The sequence below is a fragment of the Ranitomeya imitator genome, unplaced genomic scaffold, assembly GCF_032444005.1.
Source record: "Ranitomeya imitator isolate aRanImi1 unplaced genomic scaffold, aRanImi1.pri SCAFFOLD_316, whole genome shotgun sequence".
NCBI lineage: Eukaryota > Metazoa > Chordata > Amphibia > Anura > Dendrobatidae > Ranitomeya > Ranitomeya imitator.
Genome location: NW_027194022.1, coordinates 399,733 through 412,730, shown reverse-complemented (window position 1 = coordinate 412,730; position 12,998 = coordinate 399,733). Strand labels below are relative to the sequence as shown.

The following is a 12,998-nucleotide window of genomic DNA, read 5'->3' as shown; positions in this document are numbered from 1 at the left end:
GAGGAGGGGTATACATAATAAAAACAAGTACAATAATCTTAAACAATACAAGTCATAACTGGTACAGGAGGACTGAGGACCCTGCCCGCGAAGGCTCACAATCTACAAGGGATGGGTGAGGATACAGTAGGCCCTTAAGACCGTGGCAACATCCTTCTGAGGTGCGTAGCCGGTGGCCGGAGCACCGAGGAAGTAACAGACTCTACGCATTACTTCGAACAGCGGCAGGACAGTTAATTATAGGTTGGCTGTCTCGCCTAAATCACCTAAACAGACATAGGAGGCAATTGTGGGAGAGGGGCATCTCTAGGGTCCCAGAATAACTCCAGGCCTACCCATCATACGGGTGCGTCCTAGCCATATCATCTGGGGGACGGAGAGAGAGAGAGAGAGAACATCGACAACAGACACGACAGTTGTGAGGACTATCCCGTGGTGCTCAGCAGGGAAGGACTACAACACACAGGCGCTAGGAGGTAGGCACTGATTTCCACCTGCAAAGGGAACTCTGGATGTGCCTTTGGACCGGCTGGTCTCAGCCAGCCCCGTTAGCAGTGCTCTGGATTGCGGATCCCGAAGCCTTCAGTAAAAAGGTAAAGAGACTGCAACCCTGCGTCCTCGTTATTCATCGTGTCTTGCACCATGCACCATCACCTTTCATTGGATGCCCCTGAGCAGGGTCACGGACCGGGTCTAGCCACCGTGACAACCCCAGGACCGAGGCAGAGAGGCCCGATACCGAGTATCCCACGGCCCTGCGTCTGGGGGCGCTCCAACTCAATGATATATATATATATATATATATAAATATGCACCCCTATACTATGTGTAGACCTTTGTTAGCTATTCTATTCTAACCTGTCAGTGTGATGTTACTGTACACCGCACTGAATAACCGACTTTTCGCTAGAACACCGCTGCGTATTTCTCACAAGTCACACAGTTGGTCCGTGTGTAATCCATATTTTTCTCACCCCCATAGACTTTCATTGGTGTATTTTTTGCACAATACGGTGACAAACGCAGCCTGCTGCGTTTTTCTACGGCCGTAGAAGACCGTATAATACGGATCAGTAAAATACGGCAGCTAGGAGCTGGGCCATAGAGAAGCATTGTACCGTATGCAATCCGTATATTCAGCACCTCTCTACCTCCGTGAAACACGCTAGTGTGAGGCCGGCCTAATATATGCACCTTTTCTGGATTGCCTGCGGGCTACTATTTTTAGGCCGGCTTCACACTTGCGAGTTTTACGGACGTAAGAGCGCAGAAACTACGTCCGTAAAACTCGCAAAAAATACGGCACAATTATTCTCTATGCCCCTGCTCCTATCTGCCGTATTTTACTGATCAGTATTATACGGCTTTCTACGGCCGTACAAAATCGCAGCATGCTGCGTTTGTCACCGTACTGCGCAAGAAATACGCCAATGAAAGTCTATGGAAGCGTGAAAAATACGGATTACACACGGACAAGCAGTGTGACTTGCGAGAAATACGCAGCGCTGTTAGAGAGAAAAGCCGGCAATTCAGTGCGGTGTACAGTAAAATCACACTGACAGCTTACAGTCCAATAGGTAGAATAAATGTGTACACATAGAATAGGTATATATATATATGTCAGTGAGACACATATATGTATATATATTAATATTTATTCCAGCGCTATACAGCTTGAAAGCCGGTAATTCAATTACCGGCTTTTTCTTTCTCCTTCCTAAACCCGACATGATTTGAGACATGGTTTACATACAGTAAACCATGTCTTCTCTCCATTTTTTTTGCAGATTCCACACTACTAATGTTAGTAGTGTGTATCTGCAAAATTTGGCCGTCCTAGCTCTTAAAATAAAGGGTTAAATGGCGGAAAAAATTGGCGTGGGCTGCCGCGCAATTTTCTCCGCCAGAGTAGTAAAGCCAGTGACTGAGGGCAGATATTAATAGCCTGGAGAGGGTCCACAGTTATTGGCCCCCCCCTGGCTAAAAACACCTGCCCCCAGCCACCCCAGAAAAGGCACATCTGGAAGATGCGCCTATTCTGGCACTTGGCCTGGGAGCTTTCTAGGTAAGTTCCCACGATCTATGAACAGCCAGCAGAGGGCGCCTCACTGCAAATGAAGCTAAATATAGATCATTGATCTATATTTAGCCTCATTCCCCGGGGTTTTGCATCAAGGAGCAGCCTGCATTAGCGGTACTCCTTGCTGCAAAATGTTTTAACCCCTTCAGATGGATTTACATCGTTGGACGTTACAGATCTGCGGAGGGTAAGGATATTGTTGGTTTATTATGTCTTTTTACTTACAGAACGAGGGTCTTCAGTGACTGGATTGGGCGTAGAATAAAATACTCTAACAACCATTGTTTTTATTTCATTAAAATAATTTTAAATAATGTGTTAGTTTTATTTAACCCTTTACTACAATTGGATTAATAATGGATAGGTGTCATAATTGACGCCTCTCCATTATTAATTAGGCTTAATGTCACCTCACAATAGCAAGGTGGCATTAACCCTTCATTACCCCATATCCCACTGCTACACGGGAATGGGAAGAGAGTGGCCAAGTGCCAGAATAGGCGCATCTTCCAGATCTGCCTTTTCTGGGGTGGCTGGGGGCAGGTATTTTTAGCCAGGGGGGGGCCAATAACCGTGGACCCTCTCCAGGCTATTAATATCTGCCCTCAGTCACTGGCTTTACTACTCTGGTGGAGAAAATTGCGCGGGAGCCCACGCCAATTTTTTCCGCCATTTAACCCTTTATTTTAAGAGCTAGAACGGTCAAATTTTGCAGATACACACTACTGACATTAGTAGTGTGGAATCTGCAAAAAAATGGAGAGAAGACATGGTTTACTGTATGTAAACCATGTCTCAAATCATGTCGGGTTTTAGGAAGGAGAAAGAAAAAGCCGGTAATTGAATTACCGGCTTTCAAGCTGTAGCGCTGGAATAAATATTAATATATATACATATATGTGTCTACTGATTATATATATATATATATATATATATATATATATATATATATATATATATATATATATATATATATATATTTTTATTTTTTTTTTTCTTTGTGGGACACATGGATCACTTCTATAGCGGTATGTTGGTTTTGCAGGCCTGCGAGAAAACCACGCAGTACGGATGCCATACGGAGGATGCCATGCGCAAAAAACGCTGACACACCCTGCCCTACGGATGACATACGGACCACTATTTTCGGGACTTTTCAGCGTATTACGGCCGTAATATACGGACCGTATTTTCATACGCTGAGTGTGAAGCCGGCCTTAGGCTGAGGGGCCAATATCCATGGCCCCTTACCAGCCTGAAAATACAAGCCGTCAGCTGTCAGCTTTAGCTTGGCATGTTGTCAAAAATGGGGGAGGACATTCCTTTTTTTAATTATTTATTTGAAAAATAAAACAGCTCGGGGACCCTTCTGTTCTTGATAACCAGCTCTGCTAAAGCTGACAGTTCGGGGGTTGCAGCTGTCAGTTTTGTCTTGCTGTTTATCAAAAATGCAGGGGAACCCACATCATTTTTTTTTTTTACATTTTTTTATTTATAGCGCAGCTGATGGGTCAATTGATGCCACTTTTCCTGGTGTCTGCCCCTAATTTTAGCTCTTTTAGCAGCTTTTTGTCCTCCCTGAAGGTCTTGTGTGACATGGGCTTCAGTGGATTAGGCGTAAAGGTGAGTATAACTTTCCTTTTTTAATTTTTATTTCAAAGAAATGTGTCAGTGTCTTTATTTCAATGAAAGGACTTTATTCTGAGTGTTTTTATTTACAATGTGACTATGGGGTTAGTAATGGGGTGTCTTATAGACACTTCTCCTTTACTAACTACCGGGCATGATGTCAGCTGGCAAAGCAAAGCTAACAACAACCCCAATACTATTATTCCACTTGCTGCCACACAAGGGCAAGTGGAAGAAAGGATGCAAGCGCATCTTGTGAATGCACCATGTCTGGGGCGGTTGACAGATGATGTTTTTAGTCTGGGAGGGGGCCAATATCCATGGCCTCAAGGTTAAGATCAGCCCGCAGCTGTCTACCAAGCCTTTGCTGGTTAATAATTATAGGGGACCCCATGTCACTTTTTTGATGACCAGTAAAGGCTAAGCATACAGCTGTGAGTTGATAATAGCCTGGGAAGTTCCATGTGTATGACCCCTTCCCAGACTAGAAACATCTAGTTCAGCCCCTAGCTGTCACTTTTCCTCTGCTGCTTACATTTTTTGGGGAATCCCATGCCATTTTTTTCAGTAATTTATTGATTTATTAAAAACATGTAAAGTAAGTTACACACACATTGTACTAACTATATATGTCACCCACATATTTCTATCTATACATGTATTGAAGAATAAGTACTTTGAAAACTATCATTAAATGACAGAGAATAACTAGGTAAAAGCTAATGCTAAAATGACATTGTCTGCGGATTGCATACGCATGTCGTTCAGAGGTCGGACAGATGCTAGGAGAGGAAATTTGCATTGGACTCACAAGACAATCGCATGCCACTTTCATGACACTTGTCTGACTTTTCAGGAACAACCTCATAATGATTTCATTCATGCTGATGGGTATGAGCCCTTAAAAATAAAATGGTGTCTACTAGTTCCGTCCAGAGCGCTCCTACAATGATGGGCTTCACACTCACATCTCTAAGGGTATGTGCACACGTCAGGATTTCTTGCAGAAATTTTCCTGACAAAAAACCGGACATTTCTGCCAGAAATCCGCATGCGTTTTTACCACGATTTTACCGCGATTTTGATGCGTTTTTGGTGCGTTTTTTCCCAAATGCATAGAATTGCGGGAAAAACGCAGAAAAGCCGCAAAAATAATGAACATGCTCATTTTTTTACCACGATGCATTTTTTTCGCGGAAAAAAACGCATCCATGTGCACAAAACATGCAGAATGCATTCTAAATGATAGAATGCATAATGTATGCGTTTTAATGAGTTTTTATAGCGTTTTTAGCACGAAAAAACGTGAAAAAAACGCGTAAAAACCTGAATGTGTGCAGATGGCCTATCTACTACTGTTACTTATCTGCTAGAAGATCAAGTCTCAGAGACTCCTGTGGGGTCTGCTCCTCCCCAGTGTAGAGCTCTGTTCAGACACTGGAGATAATACACATGTAGATGAAGCCCTTGGTGTGGACCTTCCACTTCAGAGCTGCAGGGTAAAGGTACCGTCACACTGAACGATATCGCTAGCGATCCGTGACGTTGCAGCGTCCTGGCTAGCGATATCATTCAGTTTGACAGGCAGCAGCGATCTGGATCCTGCTGTGACATCGTTGGTCAGCGCAGAAGGTCCAGAACTTTATTTCGTCATTGGACCTCCCGCAGACATCGCTGAATTGGCGTGTGTGACACCGATTCAGCGATGTCTTCACTGGTAACCAGGGTAAACATCGGGTTACTAAGCGCAGGGCCGCACTTAGTAACCCAATGTTTATCCTGGTTACCAGCATAAACCTAAAAAAAAAAAAACACTACATACTTAAAGTCCGTGTCTGTCCCCCGGCGCTCTGCTTCTCTGCACTGGCTGTGAGCGCCGGCCAGCCGGAAAGCAGAGCACAGCGGTGACGTCACCGCTGTGCTTTCCGGCTGACCGGCGCTGACAGTGCAGAAGAAAGCAGAGCGCCGGAGGACAGACACAGAATGTAAGTATGTAGTGTTTGGTTTTTTTACGTTTACGCTGGTAACCAGGGTAAACATCGGGTTACTAAGCGCGGCCCATGTTATCGGAAGAACCACCCTGAGGTCCAATGTACCCTAGAGGCAAATCTCACATTTGCACAGGTTTACTGAGTCCTTCACTCCCCAAAATATCTATTGATAGTTCCTACAACTATAATATACCTTCAGTTTCTCCAATTTTTTTTTTTTGGGGGGGTGAGAGGTGTATAATATAGTTTAATACACAGCTTTATAACTAAATAAAAAAATGTTCGGTTAATCTTTAATGTTTTTATGATTAAGAGTTTTATAATAAGATACATGACAACAAGCGCTTCAAGAAGAGATTGACCACAGAGATAATTTTGTAATAATAGCATAAAAAAATCTTTATTTAAAACCATAGAATAAATACAAGTATAAAACATGTCATTTAAATAAAATAATGTCCAATATAAAATATAATAATGGTCCTTCACAAGCCGTCATAGGGGCTAAGATGTATGATAGGACAGGGGATGGCCTGCACAGTCTCCAGACAATCAGAAGGTGGGGGAGGGGTATTCATATTATACAGGCAGAGCCAAGTACCCCAGTACTGATAGTATTAAAGGCTAAAATGTGAAGAAATCCACAAACCAGGTCCTGGGTTACTAGACTCTGCTGCAAAAAGAATAGTTCATGATGCATTGAGACAACGCAAGTATAATAGGTAATAGCAGTAACATAGTTACTAAAAACGGCCACAGTAAGATGAGGGACAAATCATATGTACTGCGCCATAGTTCCTGCCAATGAGTGGCTCAGGAAGATCTTTGTTCAATAACCAAACCCTTGTCCTAAAATGATACCGCAAACGAAAAGTTTAAAGATAACTTTTCATTTACGGAAGATGGTAGAAGGAACATAAAGTCCTCCATTTCATTGTTCCGAGATGTCCAAACGGTCTACAAAATAGGACACCAATGTGTTATCCAAGCTCCAAGAGGTCTACCACACATACAGAGATGAAGAAGTCACACAACTCTTGCTTGGAGTCTTCATGGTTGGAGGACAATTATATTTATGCTTTTACAAAGATTTCCTTTGTGCTTAAAGTGACTAGTTCTTTGGGTCTCATTGTCCATGGTATTTTTTGGCAAATAAGGATTTCATCATCCTGTAGTAGTCTTTAGAGTCCTCCAGACTTAGGGAAGAGTCAGACTCGGTGGCTCTCCTGACGCTCATGTAACAGCTGCATAGAAATGCATGGTTGGAAGAACCACTGGCCAGTCCAAATGTAGCACTGCTATCCCAATTTAAGTCATATGGCCGTCTGACTCTTCCCTAATTGTCAAGAAAAAAAATAAGTTGGTGGAGATCTACTGCGTCTTATCCACCTCATCCTCTGCTTCAATCTCCCTCTCTTCTGTGGAGTCTGAGCCAGGTGGCTCTTCCGGAACCACTCCAAACTGGGACTGTTTGGCCTTCTTTTGTTCCAAACTTTCTTTCCTCCATTTTATGCGGCGATTCTGGAACCAGACCTTTACCTGTGAAAAAAGGAGAAGACATTGTTGAGAACTGAGATCTGAAGAAACTGTGAGACTCCTTACTTATAGCACAGTGACCCATAAATTTTAAATTTTTTACAAAGCACAAATTCTCAACTAAAACTAAATGCACTGCCAAATCCAAAAGGGTTCAAGTTGAGAACAGTCAAGGTTCATGTGCGAGTTCTTACCTGGGTTTCCGTAAGGCCAAGCGAGGCAGCCAGGTCAACTCGTTCTGTCCCCACCATGTACTGCTGCTTTAGGAAGTCTTGCTCAAGTCTTTCTAGCTGCTCTGTAGTGAAGACCGTCCTAATTCTCTTCGGTTTGGAGGGTCCCGTCTTGCAGGGTAGAGATTCTATGGGACATTTGGTGAAGGACATATATCCTGGAAGAAACAGAAGGTGGCGATGTTACCAAAGGTAAAAAAGAAGGAAGGAAGGCGGGAATCCAGGACTGGAGCAAACTGAGCTACAACTTCTACAAGTGAGATCCAAGATAACTATCCTGATGTGAGAAATACAAGTCTCAGCAATCAATCTGAAGAAAAATCCACATCTCTCCTGATCTAACCAACTTTATGTAAAGATTATTAGCACCAAAAATGAGTTATTAGATAAGATTAATATAACAAGATGAGGAGTGTGGACTCGCCTCTGTGGCTGCACAGGGGGTACGGACATCTGCACCCTCCACTGAGTGGTCCATAATGCTGCTGGGGCTGAACATAGCCGGGGAAGGCTGCAGGTTGGTAGAGCCACACTGGAGAGTAGGACATGGCCCCATAGGAGCAGCCATGGGGAGCAGGAGGCATCTGCCATCCAGGTTCCTCCACAATCACTCGGGGAGCCGGTCTGTCCTCCCTGGATAGTAGGGAATCAATATCAAAGGCTTTCTTGGGTGTTGCCTGGTCCTGAATGGCCGCTGGCAGAGCAGGAGCCTGAGCCAAGTGATGGCCAAGTCCTGGGAAGATGGGAGTAGGCTGCATGATGGCAGGGAGAAGGCAAAGTATCCTCAGGTGGTGAAGAACCAGGAGCAGGTGATCTCTGCTGGAGAATGTAGGGTCCTGAGCTCTGAGCCCCCTTATATCCAGAGCTGCGCTCTGTGAAATGTAAATACACTATTAGCATGTGAATAGCCCAGAGCAGAGATCAGCACTGAGAGTGGAAGAGTGGGCTCGGCACACAGACCCCACACTGCCCCCGAGAGGAGAGGAAACGACCATGGGGCAAAGCCTCCTACAACCTCCCCCAGCCGGCCCCAAAATCCAGGGGAAACAGGACACCTGTAATGACTCCATAATTATCTCTATATCCACGTGTCTATATACCGACCTGTGATCCACCCGTCCACGGGCGCAGGATTCTGGGATCTGCTCATCTATGTATACAGCTCATATTCAGCTGGTAATTATTAATGGATCTCATATCTCACTGATTATCGACTTATCTATGGATCCAACTCTGCATCTCACATATCTGATATCAATGAATAATCGCCATCAAGTGATGTGAAAAGGAGATGGAAATAATCAGTGTCTAACTCTACATGTCATATGTATCTATTAATCTATGATCTAGATCTATCCATTTCCTCTTTATCTGCTTATCTGTCTTCACCTATAGATGGATAAATAGTGATTGGATAGATAATGTATAGGATGTGAGCACAATTTAGAGAATTGCTTTAAAATACTAATGTATTATTATACTATTATTATTATTATTATTATTATTATTATTATTATTATTACCGTCTTTACCAATCACATGCAGATCACATCAGATAAATTGTATACAATTATTTCCAGATCAATAGCAGCCTGATATCCTCTGAGGGCAGAGCCCCCGTATGTCTCCATATCCGCAGTTCTCGCTGGTCCCGGTAATTACTGATAATTCCTCTAATGATACATTACACTAAGGAGAGATCCCCAGATCTCAGGAGATCTCCAGGACCAAAAAGTCTAGCAAGAGACACAGTCGCTTTCTACATTGATGAGGCGCGAAATGTGTAATAACCGGACATTACAGATCCATAATGATCTCCTCTGCTGCCAGGGTGGGCTCTCATGGGGTAATACGGGGGTCCAGCTCCGAGCTCTTATATTGTGTGTTCATAAAGGGGAGATGGATAGATTTTTACTTACATGCAGTTACTTTTATTTTGAATTTCACTTTATCTACTTCCATCTTTTCGTTACAAATTGGATTCTATCAAAGAAATATTATTATATTGTGAAATTTATTTTTCTTCTTTTACATTTTTGATCTCTTTATTTTCTCAGGTTGAACTAGAATTATCCTCCACTATTCTTAAACAGAATAGATAAACTTGTACAGTATAACATTTATGTTTCCTCCTGTCTTAAAAAATCATTCAATGACTTTTAGGCTATGTGCACAATTTCAGTTTTTTTTGTGTTTTTTCAGCCGTTTTTCGTGGAAAAACGCTAAAAAAAAAAGCTTACATAAGCATCCCATCATTTCAATACATTCCGCAATTTTTGTGCACATGCTGCGTTTTTTTTTTCCTTCCACAAAAAAAAACGCATCACGGTAAAAAACGCAGCATGTTCATTAACTTTGAGGATTTTTCCTGTTTTTACTGCTATATTATTGCATTGTTAAGCTCCGGGGAAAAAAATGCGAAAAATCTACAAAAAAAAGAGACAAAAACTTCGAGCGGATTTCCTGCAGAAAAAGTCTGGTTTTGTTCAGTAAAATTCTGCAGACATTCCTGAACGTGTGCACATAACCTTATCCCACAGTTATTTACTATTTTTTTTTGTTCCATTATTGTTGTTTTTTTACATTTTAGATATTTTTTTTTACACAGTTTTACATTTGGTTCCATTATTGTGTTTTTTTTTATATTTTAGATATTTTTTACACAGTTTTACATATATCGGTGACAGTTTACCAGTAGTTTAATTTGCTAGTTTTATCTTTGTTACATTTTTGCGCCTTCATTTTCCTGTCCATTCAACTGCATTACATTTTATTCTCCATACAATGAGGTGTGATTGAACAGATCTGATTAATCAGGGCCGCCTTCTTCACCTGGTCGGTGTCTGCCGCTTTCTCACCTCGGCCGATACTGAGGACAATCTAAAAAAAACACCAAAAAAGGAAAAATTCAAGAAAACACACCAAAACCAGGCAGAGATGCTTACAGGTGCAATACCTAATGAAACAGCCAGCCTTCAGTAAGGGTTTGGCCGTGTGGTCACCAATGCTCTAAGATAAAATACTCTGTATGTGGCGTGTTCACACAAGGAATGCAAGCATCTGGCTCCAGCCTATTAATAACGCCCTATGGCGGGCGGCCCAGTGCTAAAAATGCATCCCGGGTGAACAGAGGCCACAGTGTACAGAACCATTTTCATGTTTCTCATGTTAGAGTAGGACTGGCAATACGTAAGGACCCTTGGCGCAGGTCGCATATTATGGCCAGAATATCAACTAATACCTTACATATATTTATATGTTTTGTTTTGCACGTGTATATTTTTTGCAGGGTGCAGTTGGGCCCAAATGGTTCTGTACACTGTGGCCTCTGTTCACACGGGATGCATTGCTGGGGGCCTGCCCTTCTTCTCTCCTCTAACACAGGGGCATTATATCAATTAGTAAAGGGAATTGCTGCACTTTGTCCCCCATTAGCTCTGTGGACTTTGTTAATGGATTTCACTTAAAAAGCTGCAGAATTTCACCCTGTGGTAACGACGTGGGAAATGTAGCACCCGGTAGTTAGGAACACAGAGGGTCCTTCCTATGCTGGGGGTCTGGACCAGTGACATGTGGCTGTGACCAGGGCCCGGTTACACTCGGCCTCGTCAGGGTGGAAGATGTACAAGAGTCCACACAGCTGTACACCATCATCAGCGATCAGGATCCCGCTGTGCCATCGCTGGTCGGAGCTAGAAGTCCAGAACTTTATTTGGTCATCAGGTCGGCGTGTATCGTCATGTTTGACATCAAAAGCAACGATGCCAGCAATGTTTTACATGGAGCTAACAACCAGCGAGAACGAGAAGTGAGTCGCCGTTACGTCACTGGATCGCTCCTGCATCGTTCAGCTGTTGCCGGTGTTTGACGTCTCTACAGCGACCAAAACAGCGACGCTGCAGCGATCGGGATCGTTGTCTATATCGCTGCAGCGTCGCTGAGTGTGACGGTACCTTTATACTCAATTAAAGGTACCGTCACATTTAGCGACGCTGCAGCGATCTAGACAACGATCCCGATCGCTGCGGCGTCGCTGTGTGGTCGCTGGACAGCTGTCACACAGACAGCTCTCCGGCGACCAACTATGCGAAGTCCCCTGGTAACCAGGGTAAACATCGGGTTACTAAGCGCAGGGCCGCGCTTAGTAACCCGATGTTTACCCTGGTTACCAGCGTAAACGTAAAAAAAAAAAAACACTACATACTTACATTCCGGTGCCTGTCCCCCGACGCTGTGCTTCTCTGCACTGACTGTGAGCGCCAGCCGGAAAGCAGAGCAGTGACGTCACCGCTGTGCTCTGCTTTTCGGCCGGCGCTGACAGTGCAGAGAAGCACAGCACCGGGGACAGACACCGGAATGTAAGTATGTAGTGTTTGTTTTTTTTTACGTTTATGCTGGTAAGCAGGGTAAACATTGGATACTAAGCGCGGCCCTGCGCTTAGTAACCCAATGTTTACCCTGGTTACCAGTGAACACATCGCTGGATCGGCGTCACACACGCCGATTCAGCGATGTCTGCGGGAGATCCTGCGATGAAATAAAGTTCTAGCCTTTCTGCTCCGACCAACGATGTCACAGCAGGATCCAGATCGCTGCCGCTTGTCAAACACAACAATATCGCTAGCCAGGACGCTGCAGCGTCATGGATCACTAGCGATATCGTTCAGTGTGACGGTACCTTTAGTCTGCATTGCAACCACAGCTGCACCTTTGACTGCAGTGCCCTCTTATGGCCTCAATACGGCTCCATGGGGAAACATACGGCGACCTCTACATGTAACACCAGCCACTGCCTCACAGTATTCTATTTGTATATATCCATTCTATCTATTCTATTCTAACCTGTCACACTGCGATTTTACTGAACGCCAGCTTTTATTCTATCTTTAGCCGAATGTTAACGACTTTTTCAGAGTTTAAGAAAAATGCTCATGTTACTGATCACGAATTCGAATGTACCATATCTGTGCCAAATTTATGTTTGGCGATCATTTTCTGAACATATTTGCTTATCTCTACTTACTATATCCTCCATTACTTCTCTAGTGCCAGCTTGCCCATTCCACACCATGGGTGACAGCCCACATCACCGCCTCATCCCTCACAGCTCCAGCAAACTCACACTAGAGCATTAGGCCCACACCATGTTTATTCCATATATTTCATGCCTTAAGTTTTAACTGCAGACTGCCAAAAAATTCCTAATAGAAGAAAATAATAGTAGAAGATACAAGTTCACATAACTAGTTGCCGGGGCAGTGGAGACCAATGTCCTTGATGGCCATTACTGATGGTTTGATTTTACCACTGACCAGTATATGGATAAAATATCGCTAAAATAAAATTCCTAAATTCGTATCAATCGGTTCTGTCATTGTCTGGTCCACTGGATGAGAATTAAGTAATAAACTGTACCTGAATTACATTTGTGGAAAACAGATTGTGGTGGAATTTACGAGGGAAAGACGATCGCTTTCCCTAATTGCTGCAGAGTTCTGGACACGTGGTCCCTAAAGCAGGTGTTCCCTCAGC

General features: G+C 43.5%; 1 protein-coding gene across 1 annotated transcript; it reads right to left on the bottom strand.

The window, feature by feature from the left end:
* Positions 1-7,071: 7,071 nt before the first annotated feature.
* LOC138654574 (homeobox protein not2-like) lies at positions 7,072-8,224 on the bottom strand. The gene is made up of 3 exons (XM_069743470.1): positions 7,891-8,224; positions 7,431-7,624; positions 7,072-7,239 (listed from the first exon to the last, which is right to left on the bottom strand). Exons 1-3 carry the CDS (start codon positions 8,222-8,224, stop codon positions 7,072-7,074), a joined length of 696 nt encoding a protein of 231 aa, XP_069599571.1.
* Between the last annotated feature and the right edge of the window lie 4,774 nt (positions 8,225-12,998).

Excerpts from the sequence above, each read along its gene's own strand:
- LOC138654574 (XM_069743470.1), bottom strand. The coding sequence starts at position 8,224 with ATGCAGCCTACTCCCATCTTCCCAGGACTTGGCCATCACTTGGCTCAG. Across the intron at positions 7,625-7,890 it reads CCCCCTGTGCAGCCACAGAG|GATATATGTCCTTCACCAAA; the intron begins GCGAGTCCACAC and ends TGTTTCTTCCAG. Across the intron at positions 7,240-7,430 it reads TTGGCCTTACGGAAACCCAG|GTAAAGGTCTGGTTCCAGAA; the intron begins GTAAGAACTCGC and ends CTTTTTTCACAG.